This window comes from Quercus robur, chromosome 3 (genome assembly GCF_932294415.1).
Source record: "Quercus robur chromosome 3, dhQueRobu3.1, whole genome shotgun sequence".
Classification (NCBI taxonomy): Eukaryota; Viridiplantae; Streptophyta; class Magnoliopsida; order Fagales; family Fagaceae; genus Quercus; species Quercus robur.
In genome coordinates, this window is record NC_065536.1 from 60,183,507 (window position 1) to 60,210,263 (window position 26,757).

Genomic DNA, 26,757 nt, shown 5'->3' on the forward strand with positions numbered 1-26,757 from the left:
GTTGATGTGATGGATGGTTATTTGTAAGTAAAAATGTGATGTTAGTGGTGGGCTCAATTGAACACTAGTAAGAATTCTCCACATAAATATTTTGTAAAAATATTGTAAAATAGTTTGTGTATATAGCATTACTTATCAAAATAAATATCTCATAATACTATCTTAATTATCAAATTTTATATTTATATACAAAGTAAAAGAAAGAGAGAGACAATTTTTTAAAGATGAAATTATATTTTATTACTTTTGCACGTAGGTTTGCTGACTAGTATATCTATATTTTTAAATTAAGTATCCATTCGGCATAGTTTACTTTTATTGATTTATTTCAATAATTGAACAAATAACAGCTGCAACTAAAAAAGAATTAAATTTAACCAAATAGACAAAAATGGTTGGAAAATAAACTGAACTAAACTAGTAAGTACTTAAGAGGTGGTGTTAGAAAAACAACCTTCTTCAAAATTTAAATTATCATCATTTTGCCTAAAGTCAATATCAAAACAACTTTTATTAAATACTAATCTAGGGAAAAATAATAATACTAATCTTATGAGATGATCTTACGAGACATCTCTCCGCGTGTTGTGAGAGAGATGTCTTATGAGATACATTCTCCTAAAGTTCATTTGGGTATTTACAGTTTTCATTAGTTTATTTGGATAATATTTATTAAATATATAATTTTTTATAAGTTTTATGTTAGCATGTAATAAAAAAAAAATCTAAAAATTAACTTATTTCTTAAAAAAAAAAAAAAAAAAAACACCTACACCATATCAACCATGTTTAAAAAATAAAATAAACAAATAGTTCAAAGATGACACAAAAATTGGATATAGCTTGGATCCGTATAATAGTTCAAAGATGACACAAAAATTGGATATAGCTTTGATCCGTATTCTCTGCACTGGTCCTGATACGATGTTGTCACGTGTTAAGAGAATTATATTGAATTCTCTTAACACGCAGTCGTTTCACTGTATGGTCTTTGACCGTTTGTTTCTGCTTCAGAACCTCTGCTCTTTACTTCTTCTATTTCCCTTTATGGTAAGTAATTTTAAAATTTGTGTTCAAAAAATAAAATAAAATAAACAATTCCAACCAAAACTGTTTTGCAAAAACAAAACTCTCTTTCCCTTTCTTTTATTAAGTTACTTTATTTCATTTCGTTACAGCTAAACCCTGTCTTCCAATTCCTTCAAATCCAAACCAAACCCATTGATTCATTGTATGAACAAAAACTGGGACTTCGTTACTTTTTTGGGTTTTGGGTTTTTTGTTTTTTGAGCGACAATGAAGCGAGCAAAGCTAGAGACTTTGGTGTCGCCGAGTCGACTCAGATTGCTTCAGCTTTTGATGGGCATAGTGTTTCTTTGCATACTCGTTATGACCATCGAAATCCCACTGGTTTTCCGCACCGAGTCGGATTCAGACGACGGAGCTTTTGGGTTTTTATTGCCGGGAGACGAACCGGACGGTACGTATCTGTATCGGAAACCGAAACGGCAAATACAGGAGTTCAAGAGAATATCGGGTTTGATCTTTAACGAGAGCTTATTCGATGCTAAAAAGGACGAGTTTTCGGAGCTCTATAAGTCGGCAAAGCAAGCTTGGGTGATAGGGAAGAAGTTCTGGGACGAAATGGAGTCCAAGAAAACCGAGTTCAGCCCGAAAAAGGTGCCGGAAAACCGGTCCGAGACGTGCCCAAATTCGATTACGCTGTCGGTAGGCGAATTCCGGAACCGGGTTTTGGAGCTCCCTTGTGGGCTGACCTTGTGGTCCCACATAACGGTGGTGGGGACACCCAGGTGGGGCCACCCGGAGAATGATCCGAAAATATCGGTTTTGAACGAAGGAGATGAGTCGGTGATGGTGTCACAGTTTATGATGGAGTTGCAGGGTCTGAAAATTGTGGATGGTGAAGACCCACCAAGGATTTTGCATTTCAATCCGAGGTTGAAAGGGGATTGGAGTAGAAGGCCTGTGATTGAGCAGAACACTTGTTATAGGATGCAGTGGGGTACAGCTTTGAGGTGTGAAGGGTGGAAGTCAAGAGCTGATGAAGAAACTGGTAGGTGATATTAATTTTAAATGTGTTTTTGTTCATTTTTTTATTAAGAGACTTCATTGGTTTTGTCTTATTTTTATCAACTTTAGCTCAAATAGCAGTTCTTTTGAGTATGACTTCATATAGAACAAAATGGCGGAAAAAAATACATGATCATGACTTTGGAGATTTCAATGTGTTTTTGTTTAATTTTTGCATTGAGAATTCATGGGTTTCTTGTTATTGTTTTTTGCCTATCAGCTTTAGCTCATATTGTAGTTCTTTGTCCCATAAAGCGAGTTGATTTGAGAGGACGACTTGAAATAACATTAGTAGAAGTAGTAGAAACGGACATGTCAATTAAAGAGGAAATGTAATGTATGATTTTGGATAGAATAGAATGGTGGAAAAGAATATATGTGGCCGACTCTGATTAGTCTATTGAGAATCCATGGCCAGCCCCAAAATGTTGTTGCTGATAGAATAAGTGCATTGAAGTAAATGTAGTATAGGTAGATACAGGATAGTTTTCAGATTATTTGGGGTTGTGATACTTGTGATTGTGTTTTAGGTAGAAAGTTATTAGACTATTTTGTAGATTCAAATTGAAATGACCTGCAGCTCTGTTGCCTTCTAATGGGAGTCTAAGCTTCCAAAATCTGGAAACATGAGGTCTGAAAAGAAGGGATTACCTCCTATCTAGTTTTAAATTATTGCCTCCTTGTCTGTAGCTGGAGTGTAGGCTAGGTAATTAAAGATAAAACTTGTAACATGGGCATAAGAATACTCAAACATGTTCAATCAGAAATTTTCAACTTCTGAGGAACAACAATTTGCTTTCAGACCTGAGATTCTCTTTTTTATTCTCCAGTTAAGGAAGGCAATACATCTCTCTTCATTCTATATTTTCCTATGACTTACTCCCATATCAAATTCTTTATGTAGTTAACCACTTTGAACTTTTGCTTTATCATGCTTATTTCACCTCTTATTCTTAGTTAGTCATTTGGGCTTTGGTCGTTTTAGTTTGCACCTAAGAAATCTTTATACTAACATGGTCAAAGGTTTGAGCTTAAACTGACATAGGCCTATAGTGTCACAATCACCTTCAATCAGCTGCTGGTAGTCTTGCGAGCTGCTACTTTGTCTGGATTTCCAACGCCTCGGGAAACTGGTCGAGATAGATGACAGCACCTTTTTCCTCTCTTCCTTACCGGAGGGCAATCTTCTCTTATGGTCTTCACCTCCCGCCCGGCCCGGAAATAGAACCCAGCACCCTTCTGGTGGAACGTGCGGAACCACATATTGGATTACTCCAGTGCGGCACGAAGCCGCTGATGCCGAGTCGGCTCCTATGCCGCTAGCTATGCCCTGCTTGGTCCCATGAAGCCGCTGGTTGCTCTTCACTCTCTCTATATTAGCAACAAAACTTAACTTGGTAGTCAATCTTGAGAAAAATACCATATTAAATAACTTACAAGATATTACATGAAATAACCCAGAACAAAAGTTTAGAGATATTTATAAAAAAACATCAGCGTTAAATTTATTTAGTTGATTGAATGATTTTTTGTAGACTGTTGGAAGTTTCTCCATAATAAAACATTACAGCATCTGCAGTGAATACTTCCACCAAGTTTTCAAGCATCTTCGTCCACTATGAATATGCCAATTCCTTTGAATGGTTCTCAATTTATCATGCTCTCTGTTCCTAGTGAGATATTGACACCATGACAGAATAAACATGTCTGTATCTAAGTTTCAGAACTTCCTTCCAGATCTTCACTTCTAGCATCTGTACCTATTCAAGGTCTTAAACTTTCATTGTAAGTACAACCCTAGTCATTCATGAAGAACAATTAATTCTGTAGGGAAGGGTTAAGCAAAGAGATCAAAGATCAATACAACAACAACAACAAAATCCTTAGTCCCAAAATTTTGCGGTCAGCTATGCCTTAATCATTTACTTGAACAGAATTGAAGCCATTGTGTAAGTTCTGAATATGATATTAGGCATCTTACACTTTGGTGTGAGTTTTCTATAAACACGAAAGAAAAGAAAGCTCAGTTTCTTCTGTTGATGATTTGCTTTGTATGATTTTCAGACTGCTTTGGTGTAGAATTCTGTCTTTATATAATGACAGGTTTGCCTTGGTTGAATTAATCCTGTTTATTCCTGATTTTTTGGAATTTATGAAGTTGATGGACAGGTGAAATGTGAGAAGTGGATTCGTGATGATGACAATCACTCGGAAGAATCGAAGGCATCCTGGTGGTTGAACAGGCTTATAGGGCGGACAAAGCAGGTGTCTATAGACTGGCCATACCCTTTTGCAGAGGGAAAATTATTTGTTCTAACAATAAGTGCTGGCTTGGAAGGTTACCATATTAATGTAGATGGGAGGCATGTCACTTCTTTTCCTTATCGGACTGTGAGTATCCTATGGTATCTTCTCATATTGTATTTTGTAATGGACACTGGATATCTTAAGAAAATTTTCTAATGTTCACAGGGATTTGTTCTTGAAGATGCCACTGGACTTTCTGTCAATGGGGATATTGATGTACATTCTGTTTTTGCTGCTTCCTTACCCACATCACATCCAAGTTTCACAACGCAAATGCATCTTGAGATGTTTACAAAATGGAAAGCCCCACCTCTTCCATATGGGCATGTGGAGCTTTTCATTGGCATCCTATCTGCTGGCAACCATTTTGCTGAGCGAATGGCTGTAAGGAAGTCTTGGATGCAACATAAGTCAATTAAATCTTCTCATGTTGTGGCTCGGTTTTTTGTGGCAATGGTAAGGCTGGATGCTGGAGGCATGTGTTCTTTAATAAGAAACCATTTGATGAAAAGCTTTATGTTGGATATTTAGGGCTTTTAGATTTATGTTTTGACAGCATGGGAGAAAGGAAGTAAATCTGGAGCTAAAGAAAGAATCAGAGTATTTTGGTGATATAGTTATGGTTCCTTACATGGATAATTATGATCTTGTTGTGTTGAAGACTATAGCAATCTGCGAATATGGGGTGAGTTTTGGAAAATGACCCAAAGTTGTCTATTTTCTTTCTTTCTTACTAGAAAATATATATCACCAATGTATGTGGCTCTTCACAGGTTCACACAGTGGCTGCCAAGTATATCATGAAGTGTGATGATGACACATTTGTTAGGGTGGATGCTGTGATCAAGGAAGTAAGAAAAGTTGATGAAGATAGAAGCCTTTATGTTGGAAATATGAACTATCATCACAAGCCCCTTCGTCATGGTAAATGGGCAGTGACATATGAGGTATGCCCCCCAACTTCTCTAGTTCTTACTCCTTTGTAGGATCATTGGCTCTGTTTTCCTTGGGTTTCTTAATGTACCACTTTGATATTATTTCTTCAGACTCTAAATGAGCGCTGCTTATAGGTTTTTGCTACTTAGGCTGCGTTTGTTTTGGCTGAAAACAATAGAAAATTGGGTCAAACGGAAATCTAATTACGCGTTGACTGTTAAATAAGGCCTCTCACCCGTAAAACCATTTCAGCTCTTATTTTACCTTCAAATGAATTACACCTCTCACACACTCTCTTGAAGCTTCTCACACGCACACACTGGTACTCTCCAAGCTCAGTTGTGACCGAGCTCCACCATCTCCCTCACGCCAAACGCAGCTCATTCTCTCCCTCACGCCAGTCTGTGCTCCACCGCCCAGATCACGCGCCCACCCCTCCGTCATCACCGATCCACAAACACCCAAGACCCACTGCTCCAATCTCCAACGCACTGGCCGATCTGGCAGCCACCAACGATCACTGATCTGGCCGCCACGGATCACCAGCCCACCCTCCGTCATCACCGATCCACAAACACCCAAGACCCACTGCTCCGATCTCCAACGCACTGGCCAATTTGGCCGCCACCACCAATCGCCGATTTGGCCGCCACCGACCACCAACCCACTCCACTCCACCCCCAAACCCACCCGATTTGGCCGCTGCCGCCTCCATCCACTCCAATCCTCTCTTTCCCTCAATCTCTCACTCTTTCTTCCTCAACTCTTCTTCTCACCGAGTTTGTGAATAAAAGATGTTTTTATTTTGATTTTTGGTTGTGTTAAGTGTATATTTTGAATTTTTCTGTTATAAAATTTGTTTGGAAGTTGAGAAAATGTGAAAAATTTGTAGGAAAAGCATTTTCAAAATGTTACCAAACACTGGAAATCGTTTTCTGGACTATTTTTCATTGCAGAACCAAACACCCGGATTTTATTTTCCTTATGGGAATTTACTTTCCCCTGCATTCATTTTATACTCAGAATTCAATTTACATTGAATCAAACGCAGCCTTATTTTTGCTTTTAACAAAAAGTAAGAATTTGTAATCGGGTAATATAATGCAGATTTTGTGCCGCATCTAATTATGTCTGATTTGAAATTTCATTTGCTTTAACACATAGTTAGGTGTCAATGCTGTGTGATGGAATGATATAGTTATCTTCCAAATGTTGAAAGAAAGTTTATTTTGTTGCAATCATGAGGTTTAGGGACTATAGTTTATTTTGTTGCAATCATGAGGTGTAGGGACTATATTTACTTTGGAAAATAGTCCTACCTCTGATTGTCAGAGGTTTAAGACACCCAAATATTCCTCTCTTTAATGTTCAATGTTTGGGCATAACATGACTGTGACCACCTCGCATGATCACTTCTTTTTTTTTTTTTTTTTTTTTTTTGCCCTAGCTGAAAACCCAGACAGTGTAGAGTTCCTGACTAATTCAACTTTTAGTACTCTTTTGACTTTATTACTTTCCTTAATGAGGGTTTGATAATGCTGTTCGCATTTCTCACCATTATGTCCCTTTCTTGTGAGTTCCAGGAATGGCCAGAGGAAGAATATCCAACCTATGCAAATGGTCCGGGTTACATTGTGTCATCCAACATTGCACAGTTAATCGTATCTGATTTTGAAGAGCACAAATTAAGAGTATGTGGCTTTGTTCTGCTCTTCAATCTGTGTGTGTGTGTGTTTATTAGTGTGTTCACCTGCACACACATGTAATGTGCTTCAGCAGTTTTAGGTGGTGGTTATTGATGATTGATTAGCCAATGTTCACATGGTGCAGTTGTTCAAGATGGAAGATGTGAGCATGGGAATGTGGGTGGAGCAGTTCAACAGTTCAAGACCTGTGCAGTATGTGCACAGCTTGAAATTCTGCCAATTTGGGTGCATCGAGGATTATTACACTGCACATTATCAATCTCCAAGACAGATGATATGCATGTGGGACAAATTGCAATCTCAAGGAAAACCCCAGTGCTGCAACATGAGATGACAATGAAACAAGATAGTGTTCACCATACAAATTTTGTAGTCATAGTATACCTCTGTGAATACTCAAGTCAGGTTAAGTCTAATGGGGATATTCATGATCCTTTTCCAAATTCGTTCATTATTTCACCTTTTCCTCCTTTTGTTCCCCATTCATCCCTCTATACGCTAGGCGATGTGAGAGGAACAATGTTCCTATTTAGAGATAGGCAAAACATATATAAACAATTTATTTTGTAATCTAGAGTGTAACACCACAGAAGCAGAATGAAATGAATGTTTGAAACAATGGTTCTGCTTTATATTCAAAATCAATCTCTCTCTCTCTCTCCTGTATGCTGGAACACTACATGCATGCACTCTGATGAATTCCTCGTATTGGCCATCTATATTATTTACATCCTCCCCTACTCCAATTCCTAAATGCTCTACTCCAATTGTGATCCATGAGCCCTACTATGCCTTTCCACAACTCCCCTCCAATCTATTTAGTGAAAGATCCAATTTCTGCTTTGAGGAGAGACATTTGGCTTCACATTTGCAGGGTCCATTGCCTGTAGGATGTTCTTCTCTACTCTAACAAAGTTTGGTCAACCTCCCCTCCCCCAAAAAAATCATCATTGCTGCTGATGTGCTAGATATCAGGAATATAGGCTCTTTTGTTACAACAGTTGTGATTGGTTCACACATTGTGAGAAATGGTGCATATGCTGGATATACAAAATACCTTCTTCATAAGAATGTGTGGCATATATGGAACAAGATATCATCTCTCAAGTTAACAATTTCAAATCTTACTGGAGACTTTTTTCTTTTTCTTTTTTCATTGCCAGTATCAGTTAAAACTAACGTCAACTCTCTCATATTGTTCTCAATAGGTTCTACCTCTAATTATCTAAGTAAATATAGAAGCACGTAAGTGAAGTGCATACCCTGCTGCCCAGGGTTAAAAAAAATACTGTGGATACCAATGATTCTAGAATATATCTGTAGGTATAAAGCTCTTTCCAAATCCATCGCTTTGTAGAACTTAGCAGAGAAGCAGGCATAAAGAAAAGAGAGAACCTTTATCGTGAAAGCGATTCTCTCTTAGTGGATATAGTGCTAAGAAGAAGGAACCTTATTCCATTGTCTTATTTTATATCAATCACTCAGGGCTTAAAGCTCTACTTTATAAGCTGGACCATAAATTTACTTTAGCTGATGTAGCTGATGGCCCACAAACTAGCCGCCTAATAAATAAGTGATGGTTATAACTTATAGAATGGTACTTGATCAAATATCATATTCTCTTTCTCCCAAAAAAAATAAATAAAAAATCATAGTCTAATTGTATTAATAGTTAAAAAAGATTGATATAAGCAATTTCACGCATCATATTACATACTTGATCAAGATAAATTAAAATACACATTTACACGTTGAATTGCAGAAAGTACATTTAATATTAAATGAAGTCACTTGAAAATATAAATTTTCACAACTTGTTAAGATGATAAGTTATGATTGATGCAACAACGAAACTATGGAGAATATTTTTATTATGCACCAACCATAATATGTTACCTTAGCAATTGTAAAAAAATTTGTGTGACCAAACTTATTGTTTCTTTAAACGAAGAAGTCAAACCCTTTTTTTCCATGACCATGGAGAAGTCTCAGCTTCACAATTTGTTCTGAAGTTCGTTAGCCCATCAACAAGCTACAACAAGACCCAAACCAATGACCATGCCAAAATATACATCAACCAAGCTCCTGCAACAAGGTTAAAATAATTTGAATTGTAAGCATCATATATATATATATATATATATATATATATATATATATCAAAGACTGAATAAGAAAAAGAGTCTAAAACAAAAAAAAAACAAAAAAAAACTACTAGATAATATAATACCATTCTTCCATGGAAGAAGCCTCAAACCATTATTAAATGATGACCCAAAGAAACAATCCAACGACGTGTTGAGCCCGTTAGGACAGTTGCAGATAAACGAATTGTAAGGTCCAGTGTAGCCACAAACTCCATGACTCTTCTCACATTGAGCACATGAGCTTGGATACTCATTATTCACATTAAACTTATATTTGAGTGCTATCCCATAGTTCCAATTTTCAGGGTTGGATTCCTGGCCATTGTAGCTGTAAAGCCCAGAATAAGAAGTGCACTGAAGCTTCTTTAAGTCCATTTCAAACGAGGGTCCAAGATTCACAGGAGCATAAATGCAACATGTAGAGATGGGAAGGTTGATGGTACTAAAAGGCGTGCAAGAATATAAATAACTACAAATGGGTGTGCCTTGGTTATCACAAAGTGGGGCTTTGGAGTTGTTTCCATCACCATATAGGCCATTCAATGTGTATATAGGTGAAGAACTGACTGAACAGTCTAGTAAAGCAAAGATGGTATCATCATGAAAAGTAAAGGGTGCATCCCAATCTAGGCCAAAGCCTTTACTTGGTTGTGTGCAGGAACAGGTTGACATAGAAGGGTCTGAGATGTATATGACTTGGTTTGTGTAGTCAATTTTGGTGATAGGGTAACAACCTGTGTGAGTGGTTAAGGTGAGCTTTTGTTGGTCACAATTAACATATTGTTGGAGCCGTGGATCGCCACAACCAGGGTCACTACCAAATGGGAAAGTGAGGATTTGTTTGCCACAGCTTCTTTGGCAGATTTGGGCTGAGATTGATGAGAGAAAGAGGAGAGAAATTAAGGAGAGAAGAGTTATGGAAGAGTGGCTTAGCTTCATTCTTGCAACTGTGGAAAGGTAGAGGTAGAGGAGTTGGGAAGTGAAGTGAGGTGTTGGTATATATTATATGTTGTTGGAAGCAGCTAGCTAGCCAAGTGAAGTTATGTGTGAAATAAAGAGGAAGGTGCTTGTGGTCTTGTTTTATGGGAATTGAATTTTTAACTTTCGGTGTTAGGCTGGCTAGCTTTTGGTGATAATGCTATGCCTTTCCCTATTATTAGATGCTTAGAGAGAGAGGGAAAAAAAAAATACTCTATGTTTGATTGAAGTGAAAAAGTAATGTTACAACATCAATATTTTTTACAAAGGTTAATACTTTTTACAACGGCTAATATGATTTGTTATAATTGAAATAATATTACTTTTATATACATTTATTATTGACACTACTTTTATTATACACCAATTATAGCCAGTCATATCAATCATTATGAAAAATGTTATGCTACACTTATTGTGAGAGAAATAGAAGGTATAGGTGATACCGTATTATTTAAAAGATAATTATAGATTTACATTGTAGACTAACAAATGTGATTGTTAGTACAATGTAAATTAAGAAATTTTCTTATTTAAAATTACTCATTTTACCAAATAAGTAATAATTCTATATCCTATGAATTTGTAAATTGTTAAACGTTTCAATGAAATGAATCCTTTGAGTAAGTGAAGATTTCACCTCTCTCTCTCAATTGACTTCTTTGCACTTGTAAGTTGTAACGACATAATTCATTATTTGACTGGCTGATTTGCATGCTTAAATATTATTGGATTTAAAATTACTCATTTTACCAAATAAGTAATAATTCTATATCCTATGGATTTGTAAATTGTTAAACGTTTCAATGAAATGAATCCTTTGAGTAAGTGAAGATTTCACCTCTCTCTCTCAATTGACTTCTTTGCACTTGTAAGTTGTAACGACATAATTCATTATTTAACTGGCTGATTTGCATGCTTAAATATTATTGGTTTTTATAAAATATAATTAATAGATAGAGATTCGATATAATACTTTACATAAAGGACTAGAAATGAGGAATCTCTTCTACTTTACCAAATAAACTAGGGCTTGATGAAAGAGCCATTGGTTTAAATATCAGTTTCCCTCCTTCGAGTCAGCAATATCACGTGCTTTTAGTCAATTAGTGATGGGATTTTAGACTTTGTGATGTGATCCAAGTATCCAACACAAGTCACAATGGTGATTGTGTTTTGATATGTACATATGTTGCTCAATTAATACCTTGAAATTCATGGTACTAAAAGAAGAATTGACCTACTATGTTTAACACACCCATCCCATACTTCAAATAAATGCCAAATCAGTTTTGTTCTCGATCGGTAAATTACTTTCAACATATTCAATGACAACTTGCTTCTAAATTTATGTGGCACAACTAGGATTCTGCCTGCCAGTGCATGAATTGTTGAACCCCAATATACAGTCACTTTTTCAATTTTTTTTTCAATTGATTAATAAAATATTTATTTTTTAATTAAAAATTTTCCCTACCTACCTCGCCACCCACAAAACAAAGGGTAGCCGAGGGTTTCTATTCTTTGGAAGTCCATTGGAAGCTTTTAGACAAAGTGCCCAAACACGTTAGCCTCTCAAAAGATGGCAAAAGGAAATAGAAATAGAAAGAAAAGGTTTGAATAATACAATAATGATTACATCTAAACCTTAATTATTCACGTTTCTCCCCCATTAATCTGTTATGATTATCTAATTCCTAAAGCAGAAAAGATAAGCACAAATTGCATAATCAAATCATGGTTTTTTGAGGATAAAGTCTTGTCTCCTATCTGTTGACGACTAAATATTTTGGATAAATTATGTTTTTTGTCCATTATATTTGAGACATGCCCGCTTTTGATCCTTGAAATTTCAAATGATCAATTTTAGTTAGTTAAATTTTAAAAGTGTAATAATTTAGTCTTGATATTAATTACCTTCCATCCAATTTTGCTAACATGGCTAACAGTTTGCTAATGTGGAGTCGTAAATACCCCAAATTTAGATGGAAAGTTGACGATAAAATTAAAAAGCCTATGGTTTCTGCATAATAATAATAACTATTTACCATTAGATCAAGACACTAATGAATTTTGTGCGTGTATAGGTGGGATTTGATACATGTTCTTTATTTGAGAACAATAAATTTTACTAGTTAAGCTAACTAGAATCTAGCTCAAACTAGCCTCAAATATTTTGGTTTTTAGTGATAACATTCTAACATGAAAGGGTTAATACACAGAAAAATAATAAGAAAGAAGAATAAAACCCGTGAAGCATTCTTAAATTCACGTTGTCGTTCATTTCAACTTCAATTTTAAATCTAAAATTTTAATTGCCGGGATCAGATCTAGAATATATCAGCTTCTCATTACAATGTTTCTTTAATGAAAAACTTCATCACAATTAAAGTAGTGGCCATGAGAAACAAAAACATTATTCAACCTATGAAGTCTCAGTTACCCAAATAAATAAATAAATAAGGTTCGGAAGTCTTGGTCAATTAGCTGAACCCGGAGCTCAAATCTGGGATCAATATTTTATGCATGCCATGTAGGTTTGATTGGGGTACTCAAACTCGTTAACTGAGGAAAAAGCTTTCCACAAAACCAAGATAATCCTCTATATATATATATACACACACATCTCAAAGAATGTGAATAGTACATGCATGCTGAGCCATGATCGATAAACTTCGATGTGGTGTTGATCTTAGCATCCTCAAGTTCTTTAGAGCTTCTCCATGATAACATCATGAAACTATACAAGCAAATAAAAGTTTTGCAGAGAAAATTTGTGGATTTTTTAAATTTTTTTATGAGAGAAATAAATAACAAATGTTTTATATGTATGGTTAGCTTGTATTATGTTGTGTGGAAGTATGAAGTATACTAGCTAATTGTATTGCCTTTGGGGAGTGAAATGGAGAGGGAAGGTTGTTTTATCATTTATGGGGATTAGTTTTGTTACATTCGGTAGGTTAGGCTGCTTACTATTTTAAGAAGAAATTTAAAGTTTTAAACCTATTTTCTTTCATCTTTCAACCCTGCTTCATCTAATTTCATAAAACTATTTTAAGTAAACCTTTTGAAATCTTCCAAAAAAAAATATTTATCAGATAATTTTATCAAAAAGTTATCAACATTACATTGAGAATGTGACATAATTGTCAATAAAGTAACTCATCTTTCTACATAAACCTCTCCTCTCAAAGCATCATCAAAGTGGACCGAATTGACCAAAATGGACTAAATAGAAAGAAGTGGGCCAAAATTGACTGCACTAGACCAAAATAGACTAGAGTGGACCGAAGTGGATTGAAATAGACAGAAATAGACCGAATGGACCGAAATGCTGAGGTAATATATATATATATATATATTGAGAAAATAAATGCTGAGATAATATAATTCAACAGGAGTGTAATAATAATAAATACAATACTTCAACATTTAGATATTATATAGATATATGTACTATATATGTGTTTTTGCTCTAAATTCTAACACTTATTTTCTTTTTTAAGTTATTGTTCTTCCAACAATTAGATAAGTTAATATATAATTTCAAGAAGAAAATCATGAATTAGATAGGAAAAAAGAACTCCAAAGTGAAAAGTGTGACTTACAAAATGGAAAGAAATGAAGGGAAAAGTTGAATCCTTGGGTTGATTTTTTTTTTTTATAAGGTTAAAATTCTATATTTGATGATACGACAACCTTTTATGTCTTGATACTTCAATCATCAAAACATGCCAAAACTACATGTTTTCTATTGATGCAGGTTTGTTCATTTTGTTGTAAAAAAAAATTTGCAATAGAAAGGAATCTATGCTGCTAAAGAAGGTTTCATATCGTACTAATGGGAATCCGGGTATAACTGAAGAAGATGCTGCTTTGTTCAACCATAGTTCTGGTCATCCAAAGAGACACCATGAGAGTTAAAACTCCACCATAATTTTATTCAAACAAGATGTGTCACCAACATTTAACTCCTTTGGACATAATAAAATCATCTCAAGTTGGCTTACATTTGTTTTAAATATTTGAACTTAATGTTTAGATATGGATTGCTTGTTCTTTCCCCAAGTTTTTTCCAAAAACATAGTTCTGATTGAGGCTGCCTGACTTGCTTCTAGCCAAAAAGATCAAAAATGAAAGGAGTAGACTACTTTATTTAACCATAGTTCTGGTCATCCAAAGAGACACCATGAGAGTTAAAACTCCATCGTAATTTCATTCAAACAGGATGTGTCACCATCATTTAACACCTTTGAACATAATAAAATTATCCCCAAGTGGCTTACGTTTGTTTTAAATATTTGAACTTAATGTTTAGATATGGATTGCTTGTTCTTTCCCCAAGTTTTTTCCTCCAAAAACTTAGTTCTAACTTCTAATTTAGGCTGACTTGCTTCTAGCCAAAAAGAACAAAAAATGAAAGGTGTAGGTTGACTTACTATTGAATTTGGTTCGATGTGAATAGATTGTGTGCAATGATAAACACACCTAATCAAGAAACCTGAAACTCTAAGCCTAACAAAATTCTTGCTATAACCTCTAGGACAATCCTAAAGTAATTCTAAACATCTACTTCAAAGTGGAGTAATACATATAATCCGAAACTTGATCTATTACTAAAACTATATTTCCTCAATTGTTCCACAATTTTTTCAAATTATTATTACTCTCATATAAAGTCTCGAGACTTAAGAGCACATCCTTTGGAAGTACCAACAATTAAAGAACACATGGTGATGTCACTAAAATATTGAGAATTGTTACTATCAGTATTGGGTTTATTGTACCATTTATTTATTGGGGTTACTAAAACATTTTACACCCACTTGTTTGATTCTTGAGAAAAACTCAAGTAAAGACAAATGACACCAAATTTGAATTTCATGATTTATTTTGAGTTGGCAATTGGAGATCTAAAGCGTATTTGGCATGGCCTTCAATATAAATATCAAAAGAAAACTTTTTGGTATCAATATTTTTAATAACAAAGGAAACGGTTGGAGAAGATATTTGATCTCCAACCTTTGATATACACATCAGAAACAAATGTTACAACTTACAAATAAATTGTTTATAAAAGAAAAAATACAAATAATGGGAAACCAAAATTTAAGGCTCACAGGCTATTCAAAAATGAAAGGATAATTAATGGCTTCAAAAGAAAAAAAAAAAATGACAGGATAATAGCAACCAGCTCTTCAAAAATGATGGGATAATGGTAGATGAATAGTCATTATAGCCATTTTCTCTTTAAGAAGAAATGACATGTGTCATGGTAGAATGCTTTGAGAAATGTACACATGTCATCGTTGTATGAATCCACGAGTTTTGGGATTCAAATTTTTATAATATATGATTAGATATTGATTCTGCAGAAAAACACCAGGCCTACACATTTCTCCGAATTTTCTTCTGTACTTTATCCTGCTCTCGATATCTCTCCCGTCTTTCTTCTCTCCGGCGCTTTCTCGACAACTCCTCATCTTTGGCTTTCTCTGCCTCATGTTCTTTCCTCTTCTTTTCTTCCTTAAGCTTTCGCTTCTTAATCTGCAAAAACCCAAGTTATGAAGTGAACATGAAATACTTTCAACATTGCTAGGAAAAATTGTCATTTCAAATGGCACTAATCAGTTCAGTTGCTTAAAGTGAATGCTGTTAAAATTCAGTTTTCCAATCAAAGAACAGTGACTTTCCAGCAGATTTTATCATCAACTGTAACATTTACGCCTGGGTTTCAAAATGTCAACTAAATACAGTATTTCAGCCTAAAAGATCATACCTTTTCAGATCTAATCAATTGAAGATGTTGAACAAGAGCATGAACTTTTCGCTCATCAGGCTCCATGACAACAGCCGGTCTTCTATTTTCAAGAAGTGGACGTTTCCGACTAGGTGTATCCTTAGACTTTGTTGCAAACGGGAGAGATGCTTCCAAGGACTTGGGAATTACCAATGGGTTGAACTTCTTTGGCTTCCTTTCAATTGGCTGTTGATATAAAATAATAATTAAAAAGGATAGTAATACTGCAGTGATTTCAAGCCAGAATAAAGGAAGAAAACTATGGGCTAGCACAATTACTGCCTCACATCAGATCTTACCTTGTAGAGTGAATCCTTGTTAAAAGGAATGGCAAGATTGTGTTTTCTCCTCAATTCAGCGACAGTTTTCATTCCTTGCCAGGTCTGATCACGAGGTTGTAAGGCCGTTGTCAATGGGTTGTAGAAGCGAGGAACTTCAACTGAAGCCCATGCACGCATGAAAACAATGTCACTCATCTTGATCTTATCCTCAAAGGTACACCTTGCAATCCCTTCTCTAGGTTTTCCTCCCTTCTTTTTTGGTTAGTTACCAAGCTCTTCTTTAGCAGCCTGCCAAAATAAAGTCATATTAAGTCCACCTTCAAGGGTATAACAACAGCCATGCTTTTATCTTCTTATATCCACATATTGCCCAGGCATCAACTATGAGGAGTGCAATTATATTATGATCTGTAATCAATGCTACCGGAAAGACTTCCCAGTAGAAATTAATAAAGCTTGGCAATGCTTATTTTGAAGAGTATGATGCAAAAGGAGTAATACTTTTTCAATTGATAAGTTATGCACCCAGTAGATAACTCATGACCTCACCCTCCACCTTCCATCTACAAGGAAAGGAGGTGCCATTTGACATAGAGGAATAGAGCTCATTGGAGATGAGGCAAAAACATACAGTAAAAAGCATATGCAATTAGCACAATCTAAAAGCACAAATCAGAATAAAAAATATGAATAAAAGTTCCTAATTAAAAGAGCATACCTTCGTAACCTGTCCCCGGATCCCACTGCCAGTTCGAATAGCTGCACCTTCGTATCGAGCTATTTCAAGATCTGAATTAAACATTTCCCTGATAAGAGCTGTCTTCTTGAAGATCTTGGTGGGATAACCAACCAGCTTGACTTTCTTTTTAATCTGAGCTGCATGATTAAACTCCAACACAACTGCAGTTGCACTAATCCTAAATGTCGCCTGACACACCAAACAAAAGGCGCTCAGGCATAGAGAAAATTTGAAAGTGAAAACAACAAAAGAAAAGTAGTACAAAGTATACTCCGACCAAATTCTGATCACACAGACAAAGCAGATAGGGAAGCCTTAGTTTCAGCTATTTTGGACTTTCATTTGGACAGGGTGGGTAGGACTTGGAATCTTCATTTTCACAAAGACTTTCATGATTGGGAATTGGAATTTGTATATTTTTTTCTTGACCCTATATTCAGGTGCCTTGGAGGGAGGAGGTTGACAGGATGAGGTTGCACTTGATTGGGAGGGGTACTTTTGATGTTCAATCTTTTTACAATAACTTTCATGGTATCAATGCTCATTTCATGTGCTCATCCATTTCCTTGGAAGAGTCTTTGGCGTGTTAAGGCCCTCAAGAGGACATCTTTCCTCTTATGTACTACAACCTGGGGAAAGATTATCACTATTGATAACCTTATCAAGAGGGGATTGTATTAGTTGGATGGTGTTGTATGAGTCGTCGTAGTGGGGAAATCGTGAATCACCTATTGCTCCGTTGTGATGTTGCTTAGGCTTTATGGAGTGAAGTCTTTAGATGTTTGGGATTTAGTCAGTGATACCGTAGCAAATCTACTCTTTGGTTGGAGATGCACAAGTACGGATACAGGTATTGGTATGATATGGATATGTGTACAAAAATATAATATATTTTGAAAAACCTAGGATACAATATGTAGGGAATATGGAAATTAATTACTTAATTAATGTTTATTTTTAGGTTTATTTAAATATGTGTACATAATAGTTTAAAAAAAATATATGTTTACATAATTTATATTTATTTTAAGTTTTAAAATTAAGTAACAATGAACAAGTGTGCAATACTATATCGTAGTGGCTAACCAACAAACAATACTATATTTATATCACTATATCAATATATCACAGGTTCACAGGCCACAATAATGCAATATATATCATAACTAGTCGCTAACTCGTGCGATGCACGGGATAGTTAAACAAAATTTATACACATTCACCTTTATTGGTACAATCATTTGAAAACAATTCTAACTAATACCCAAATGTAAGAGACACATTGACTTACTATTTAAAGTAGCATTCTGAAGAATTTACACATATTGTGCAACTGAGCCTTAAAATTTAATTCCTGAACACCGCAACTCCATAAAATTCATACTAATAATAATATTTTATGATTGCACAGACTATTTTTTTAGAGCGGTTGATCTTAACATTGGCGTACATTTAATCTTTCACTAAAAGCAAAGGGAAGTAGATCATGTGCATACATCTTTATGAGCAATTTTTGGTAGTCAGGCGTAACAAACGTGTAACCATTTTGTCCTATTCCTACCATCTAAGAACATATCCTCTCTTATAAGTTGATGATGCCAAGTTTTAGCATATCCTCTCCTTTTTTTTTCCCCCAAAGAAATAAAAAGACTTTAAAGACATATCCAATTTGTTAAAATGCAAGTGCTTCAAGCCATAGAAAGATTTAATGAAAATTGCAACTCCATGAATTGAATTTGCAAATGGTATTAACTATTGGCTATTAATGCGATTATTAAGCCGTACCACATTGAACATGTTTCTCTATCAAAATATGTAAACAAACTAACCTTACAAAAGCTGAACTTTATAAGCTAAAATCTATACCGTGAGTTATAGATTTTGAATGCTATACCGTGCATTTAGGGCTTCCTACATCTGGAGAGAGAGAGTTTGCAGAAACCAAAGAAAATCTCTCTATAGCTTAAGAAACATAATATACTAAAATCAAAGAGAGAAAATTTTCGGAGGACAAAATATTATAGATAATTTAAAAGAATTTTGGTTTAATTCCTGAACACCGCAACTCCATAAAATTCATACTAATAATAATATTTTATGATAGCGCAGTTAGAATTTTGGTTTAATTCTTGAACACTGAATTGGAAATTGATTATATGAGTATTCAATGGTGAACAAAGTACTATGTATTAATTAATATATAAACAAAACTAACCTTACAAAAGCTGAACTTTATAAGCTAAAATCTATACCGTGCATTGTAGATCTTGAATGCTATACCATGCGTTTAGGGCTTCCTATGTCTGGAGAGAGAGAGTTTGCAGAAACCATGACTTTATATTTTTTAACTTGAGAGGAGTAAGGTTGCTAGGGTTTTGAGGAGTTATAATGTTTTTGTTTTTATTTTTTATTTTTTAAATATTGTGCTAACGTGGAAAATTGTGGTGCCTGCAAAGGTTTCGGTTATATATATATATATATATAGAGTTTGCAGAAACCGTGATTTTATATTTCTTAACTTAAGAGAGGGGTAAGGTTGCTAGGGTTTTGAGGAGTTATAATGTTTTTGTTTTTATTTTTTATTTTTTAAATATTATACTGACGTGAAAAATTGTGATGCCTGCAAAGGGTTCGGTTTTATATATATATAGATAAGTTCCGAAGTCGATAGGTCACTCAAGCCAAGACTCAAAACAAACAATATATAACATAACTAAGGGCCCAAGGGCAGTAAGGCTGAAAGCCCAGGCCACCGAGCAAGTTAGCAGGAAAACCAAAAAAAGAAAAAAAAAAATTGTGATTTGCAATTCCAATTCGGAACAAAGGCAAGGCAAGGGAGAGAGAGTGAGAGTCTGAGAGACATATAAGCAGTAAAGGGGAGGAGGAGCTCCGGAGTCGACAATCGACAAAGGCGAGGAAGAAAGAGTGGCAATTTATGGCTGGGAGTGGAACTTCATCGCTTCGAACAGAAGCAGAAGCAGAGAACGAGAGTGAGAGAGTAGACTAGAGACTGATCGAGTTAAAGAAATTAGGGCTTTTAACTCAGTTGGGCCGATCAATGATAGGAAATTTGCCTATTGTCAAGATTTCTTTTTTTTTTTTTTTTTTCTTTTTCCTTTTTTCCCTTCTCCCATGTCTGCTGGGTGCTCACTATACCGCACACGTATCCGAGCCGTATCGGAATGAAAAAGAATTTTTTTTTATTTAGCTTGATACTCTCTAGGTACAGTTGTACCGGTATCCAACCCGTATCCGCATCAAGTACATATCGGATACCGACACAACGACAATTTTGCCGTATTTGTGCATTATAAGGAAATATATGAAATCTTGTGCTAGCATGTTTGATGTAAATAGTGTGGAAGCCGTATTTGTGCATTATGTTTGAGGATGTCGAAAAATCTCTGGGTTATCTTCAACCGTTATTCATTTGTACTTTGTTCAACTAGTGTCAGGTTTGGGTTTTCACTTTTACCGCATTCTACTTCCATTTTTTAGTTTCAAAACTCTCTTGTGCCATGTTTGGAAGCTCGGGGGGAGAGGGGGTAGAGTGAAGGAGAGTGGTGGGAATAATTATCCTCTATTTTGTAATTTTATGAATATGGTAAGGATAAATTTAGTAATTCATTTAGTCAAGTATTTTTATACTTTACTCTCTTTCTAAATCTCTTAAATATGAGAGAATTAAAAATGAGGGGTTAGAAGTAGTTAGAATCCTTTCAAACCCCTCTAAATCCCTCTCCCTTCTTTAAAAAAATCCAAATAAGGTAATTTAACTTACGCTTTCTTTGTTTACTCTACTCCTCCTCCATCCAAACAAGCTATTACTTCTTCTAGTTGACTATTGTAATTTTTAAAGAATCTTTGTGTTCATTATTGTGAACATAAATTTCTTTTTTAGTAAAAATAAAACTTATTACTTGCCAAAATAATAATAATGATGATAATTTATTTTTTTTTGGAGAAAGAATAATACAATAATCTAATCATGTAAAATTTCAACATAACATTTTATATAATTTTCATGCATTATAAAAATATGCCAATAATCAAAATGAAATACAAAATTCAATCAAACAATAACAACAAAGCTTTAGTCCCAAAATTTTGGGGTTGGCTATGGGTCCTTAACAAATTAGTCAAGGTAAACCAAATGTCCTTCTTTACTACCAATAATGTTATTATTATTTTTTAAAATCTTTCTCTACCTTTTTTCTGTTCCCTTAACTTAAATCAACTTAGTCTTTCTTATTAGTATATTAATGGTTCTCCTTTGAACGTTATCGAACCATGTCAAGTAATTCATCCTCATATTTTCGGGTTACCCTTATCTTTGAGCGGATTTTCTCATTTCAAATCCTGTCTTTTCATGAATTTCCACTAAGCTATCTTGACACTCTCATTTTAATTGTACTTACTTTTAAATATTTTGCCTCTTAAGAGCCCAACATTAGTACCATTCTTTTATAACAATCCTATAAAATTTCAGGGGACTCATTTCATGGAAATGTTTAGGCCCTGTTTGGTTATCTCATTTTTTCTTTTCATTTTCTGAACTCATTTTCTATTTCTCAAATCCTGTATTCATTTTCTCTACCCAACACATTTTATGTTTGGCATTATTTTCTGGTCTAGTTTTTGCTTTTCTTTTTCTTTTTTTTTTTTTGCTTTTTTTTTCACTTTAAAATTTTCAATTAAAAATTCAACACAACACCCACACCACACACACACCAATGGTAAAACCAAAACCAAATCCACCTTTATCACCAGATTCATCGCCATATACAATTCCCCAACACAATTGATCCAAACCTACCCTTATCACCACCACCATATCCGAACCCACAGTAGCACAACCACACCATAGCACCTATAAAGGGATAGAGAGAAATGACCACACCTATGACAGCTACAACCCCCACAGGACACCATCACCATAATATCCCCACCAAAACCAAATCCATAGCCATCATGTGACCACAAACTGCAAATGGGTTCAAAACCCACACAACCATCACAAATCTAAACCCAAATCAAAACACATGTTGTGAAATTTTAAAGTACTCGTAAGTGTATGAACCGCACCGAAGTATAGTTTGACAAGAACAAGGTTGAACCCATAGGGACTTGAATGAACGTAGAAAAATTAATCAAATCCTAACCAAATTAATTCTAATCTAGTTTAATAAAAATTGGTTGTTTGCAATTAAATATACTAAGCAAATAATTAAACTAAGCAAAGATAAAATATAAAGTAGTAAAGAGATGTAAATAATCTAGAGAAAGTAATTAAGGTTTTGGAATCCGCCTTGTTAATTCATATCAGCATATATTTATGATTATTAATTTTTCCCAACCATTGCATGATAATCTAGAAATCAATCTTGCTATCATGGAAAATATTATCATTAAAACTTCTATTTAAATATCTAAAGCATGCTCTTCTTCGCTTCCTAGCTATAAAATCAAATTATCAATTGTATCTGTAGCTAAACAAATCACAAGAGATATCTAATTTTATAATCAAGAAATAATAAACCAAGCATTCAATTAATTAAGATAAATACTAAATCATGAGAAAAATATGATTGAACTCATATCTAGAATCACATCTTAGTCAATTGATATGAAGCAAGAACAATTTAAATCATTAAAGAACAGCTATTGTGGGAAAAATCAAGTCACATAAATATTATTGATAATCCTTAATAAAGTTTCATCCTTAGCCCTAATTATAAATTTAGCTACTCATGGTAATTGAAATAAAACACAAGAATAAAATACTAAACATTAAACTAGACAAATAAAATAGAGAAAGAAATAGTCACAATGCTATCATGGAGAAAAGCTACAAAGAAGCCACAAGCGGCATTGCCTCCTGCTCCAATTTTCTGTTTTGCATCTTAGTCCTAGCACTAGCCTCCCTGAATTTTGCCCTAAAGAGCCTTTAAATAGGTTAAGGAATCCTATTACAAGTTGAATTCTTGTTTGGATAAAATCTCAGATTTTTAGACTTCATTTAACTGACGATTTTGCCCATTTAATATCAGAATTCAAACTTTTGCTAAACTATAAAGTTGTATCCCTATAAGTTAACTTTCTAGCCCAACTTGAATCATCTCAATTGGACATCTAAGCTGAAAGTTATGCCAAAAATACTAACTGATGCACAGGCTAGAATCCTTATCCGAATTGGACTTGGATTTAGTGCAAATTTCCTTTGATTCCTTGCTCCAATTGGACTTAAATTTAATTGGGTTGGCCTTCTTTAACTTCATCATGGTCCTTGTAAAAGTAAAGTCCATTAGTTTTCTTCTTTGTACAAATCCATTTATTTAATTCTATTCTCCTATAAAAGACAAATTCACGCAATAAAATTCAATTAAGCACAAAATTGATTATTTTGCATTATTCCAAAACCAAATATAAAATGCATAAATTAAATCAAAATAAGTATGATAATGCTTTCTAACAATGATATAAATATGCAAAATTAAGCTATTACCAATGCACATCAAATACCCCCAAACCTGCATTTTGCTAGTCCTCGAGCAAAACAGATAAAGAGTAAAACAAACCAATGAAATTAAAACAAAGAAAAAGGAAATCCTAACTAATCCACTTTCGTTGGAGATTTCGATTGCATTAGTGGTCGAGTTGTAGTCTCATGAGGGTTTGCAGGGAATATATCCACAAAATTCTAAGAATGAATACTAAAAAATAAAAATAAAAATAAAAAACAAAACAAAGAAAATCAAACAATTTTTTTTTTTTTTCATTTGCCTTTTGCTAAGAGGATTAGTCCAATTTTAAAAACACTACAAATGCTAAAGAAATTTCTCATGCCATCAAAACTTAATGTGAGTGGAAAGTGGTAGCCAACCCAAACATACTCTTAATTTTAGAATAAACTTTACTCAAATGTCTATTTGAAAGTAAGTTTCAACTCAAATCTTTCCGGTGTTATCACTCAACAAATGAAATCACTCTGAAATGGGGTGTAACACTCTCAACAATAAATGTGAGCAGAATAATGTAGGCAAAATCAAACACCTCACATATAAATCTCATGAAAAACGCTTTATTAAGAAAGAACAAGTAGTCTCATGAAAGGATGCCAAAAAGAATTTATACCACACTTTTTATTCAGTTATATCAATATCCGAACTACACAATCTTCAAGATCAAATAAGGACTTTATTAGGACATAAGGTAGAGTAAAAGCAAAGGGAATGAAATAAAAATGGGTGAAGGTAAATAATAAGAAGTGTTTTCAAGATTTGTTGGAATGTCAACTCTTTTTAGAATTTCCATTCAACATTTTTTTTTCAACTCTTCTTCTTCAAAGCAGTACTCATTCCTTACATTTCACTTCTCAAAATTTGATGAGAACCCTTTTTATTTTCTTCTTTTTTGACACTTTTCCTCTTTTTATTTTTATTTTTATTTATTTATTTTTTTTTTGTATTCACTTTTTCTTTCTTCTTTGAATTCTTGCACAAACCACAACATTGAAACTGTAAAGTTGTGATTTACAACTAATTTGTGTTGGCTTTAATTCCGTGCCAAATTTGATTGTAATTTTGTTCAATCTTTTGTACCCTGTATTTTATGTGGGATTTCATTGTAAGGGTTGTATGTGAGAGAGAGTGTGAAGACTCAAGACTCACTGAAGATCAAAGAAGTTTTCATGGGTAGCTCGCGAGAAGCCTTCCTGCAAATTGAAGCATGTGTTCAGGACATGATTGGAATGCGAAGAGTCATGACAAATGGTGATAGCTGGTTTTTGCAAATGTCTCGCGGTTAAGGCTTTCCTGCGAGATACTTGCGAAACATTCTGTTTTGCCAATTTGTCATATCTGATACACCAAGTCTCGACCCACACTATATATACCCACATTGTAAGGGCTAGAATAGTTATATTGCTTGTTCGCTCGCATTCACTCTATTCCGCACTTAGTTTAAGTTAGAGTAAAATCAACCAAGCTGTAATTTAATTTGGGGGTCTAAATAACTCTTTTGTTTTCACACAATTTTGAGCTTTCAGAAACAAACTAATCAAATTCCATCTTGAAACACTATGAATAAGGGCTTTAAGAAAGAAAGGCTAATTAAAAGGCTCAACAGGGTGACTAGCGATAATGTATCAAGAAAGAAAAACACATATATGGCTCAAAGTAGACAAAAATGGTCTAATCTCATCTCACAAAGACTAGTATAGTTCATTCAACATCAATGACTTCAAAAGATTCAAGTGTGGCATAAAATTTAAAAAAAAAATTCTTGGCCAAAAGAAAGAACAATGAGACTACAATAAGGGAAATATGTTACGCACTTCCAAATGAACTTTAAGATTAGGGAAAAAAAAAAAAACCCTCCAAAGATAATGATTGGCTCAAAACTCACAAGAGTTACAGTCTCCACATTGTTATCTTAAAGATTTTCTAATCACTTTTATCCTTCAACAACAAGTTGTGTCTGAGTGGCTACGTGCATGTGCAATGAATTGAGCATGAAAGCAATGAAATTCTTTGAGCATGAAAGCAATGAAATTCTTTAAGCAAGAGTAGTATAACGAACTCAAAACATAAACCTCAAGCTAGGCAAAAGATTTTTGTTTTTTGGGTACTAAACAAAACAAAAAAGAAAGATAGAAATCTATGTACATCCCCCCAAACCTAAACTAAACATTGTCCTCAATGTTAAAAATGATAATCTCAAATATAAGTCTCGAAAGAAAAGAGAGCAAAATATTAATATGCAACATGAGAACCAAGTAGAAACAAGTAAGGTAAGGAAAAGGAAGAGATGTACCTTGATTAAGCTGATTGTTATAAATTTTAAGTTTTGTCAAATATCAACTAGAACAAAAGTAAATAAAACTAAACAAGAAAATAAACACAAAGTCTAATCTAGAAGTAGAAAATAAACAAGAGCAAAAGAAGAAAAAAAAAATGCAAACCTGATAAACACAAATGGTGTCAATCCTAATAAACAAGATCATCCAAAAAGACTTCTCAACTTCTGGGGGCTTAAGTTCTAAAAATGGTATCAAACGTTGGCCATTAACTTTAAACATATCGTCATTTTTAGGATTCTCAATCTCAATAGCACCATGGGGCTAAATAGTGCAAACTATGAATGGACCTGTCCATCGAGATCATAACTTACCTAGGAAGAGATGCAAACGAGAATTATAAAGAAGAACTTTTTGACCAGGTTCAAATGATTTTCTCAAGATGTTTTTATCATGAACCCTTTTCATTCGATCCTTATACGATTTGGCAAAATTGTATGCATCATTGCGAATTTCCTCTAACTCATTAAGTTGGAGTCTCCTTTTAGCACCTGCTTTGTCAAGATCAAAATTTAACCACTTAATAGCCCAATAAGCTCTATGCTCTAACACAACAAGGAGGTGACAAGCCTTACCATACACAATTCGATAGGGAGACATTCCAATGGGAGTCTTAAATGCTGTACGGTATGCCCACAATTCATCATTGAGTCTTAAAGACCAATCTTTCCGAGTAGGGTTAACTATTTTCTCCAATATTCTCTTGATTTCCCTATTAGTGACAAGATAGTTTGCAATATCTGTTAGGACATATGTGGTTCACATGTTAAGAACATATGTCATGATTTTATGTAATTGGCTAATCCTTTGACAAAACGCACTTTACTTATAATTGGGTAGTTCTAGGATGTGTTCAAATACTTCAAGAAACAAGGTTTCAAGATCAAGTATTGAAGTCATCAAGTCTGTCCAAGA

General features: G+C 34.3%; 3 protein-coding genes across 3 annotated transcripts; 1 reads left to right on the forward strand and 2 right to left on the reverse strand.

The window, feature by feature from the left end:
- Positions 1-1,083: 1,083 nt before the first annotated feature.
- LOC126718662 (hydroxyproline O-galactosyltransferase GALT6-like) lies at positions 1,084-7,672 on the forward strand. Its single transcript, XM_050420979.1, has 7 exons — positions 1,084-2,074; positions 4,250-4,482; positions 4,564-4,854; positions 4,955-5,083; positions 5,172-5,345; positions 6,918-7,025; positions 7,165-7,672. Exons 1-7 carry the CDS (start codon positions 1,297-1,299, stop codon positions 7,372-7,374), a joined length of 1,923 nt encoding a protein of 640 aa, XP_050276936.1. The 5' UTR covers positions 1,084-1,296; the 3' UTR covers positions 7,375-7,672.
- A 1,006-nt stretch (positions 7,673-8,678) lies between these two features.
- Positions 8,679-10,251, reverse strand: LOC126718663 (uncharacterized). Its single transcript, XM_050420980.1, has 2 exons — positions 9,271-10,251; positions 8,679-9,125 (listed from the first exon to the last, which is right to left on the reverse strand). Exons 1-2 carry the CDS (start codon positions 10,124-10,126, stop codon positions 9,073-9,075), a joined length of 909 nt encoding a protein of 302 aa, XP_050276937.1. The 5' UTR covers positions 10,127-10,251; the 3' UTR covers positions 8,679-9,072.
- Positions 10,252-15,370: 5,119 nt separating this feature from the next.
- Positions 15,371-16,528, reverse strand: LOC126718664 (uncharacterized). The gene is made up of 3 exons (XM_050420981.1): positions 16,265-16,528; positions 15,945-16,151; positions 15,371-15,712 (listed from the first exon to the last, which is right to left on the reverse strand). The coding sequence occupies exons 1-3, from the start codon at positions 16,439-16,441 to the stop codon at positions 15,554-15,556; spliced, it is 543 nt and encodes a 180-aa protein (XP_050276938.1). The 5' UTR covers positions 16,442-16,528; the 3' UTR covers positions 15,371-15,553.
- Between the last annotated feature and the right edge of the window lie 10,229 nt (positions 16,529-26,757).

Coding starts and splice junctions, on each gene's coding strand:
- LOC126718662 (XM_050420979.1), top strand. CDS start 1,297: ATGAAGCGAGCAAAGCTAGAGACTTTGGTGTCGCCGAGTCGACTCAGA. Junction 5,084..5,171: donor TAGCAATCTGCGAATATGGG/GTGAGTTTTGGA, acceptor GGCTCTTCACAG/GTTCACACAGTGGCTGCCAA. Junction 5,346..6,917: donor AATGGGCAGTGACATATGAG/GTATGCCCCCCA, acceptor TGTGAGTTCCAG/GAATGGCCAGAGGAAGAATA.
- LOC126718663 (XM_050420980.1), bottom strand. CDS start 10,126: ATGAAGCTAAGCCACTCTTCCATAACTCTTCTCTCCTTAATTTCTCTC. Junction 9,126..9,270: donor GCTTCTTCCATGGAAGAATG/GTATTATATTAT, acceptor ACCTTGTTGCAG/GAGCTTGGTTGATGTATATT.
- LOC126718664 (XM_050420981.1), bottom strand. CDS start 16,441: ATGAGTGACATTGTTTTCATGCGTGCATGGGCTTCAGTTGAAGTTCCT. Junction 16,152..16,264: donor ACAAGGATTCACTCTACAAG/GTAAGATCTGAT, acceptor TTATATCAACAG/CCAATTGAAAGGAAGCCAAA. Junction 15,713..15,944: donor AATTGATTAGATCTGAAAAG/GTATGATCTTTT, acceptor GGGTTTTTGCAG/ATTAAGAAGCGAAAGCTTAA.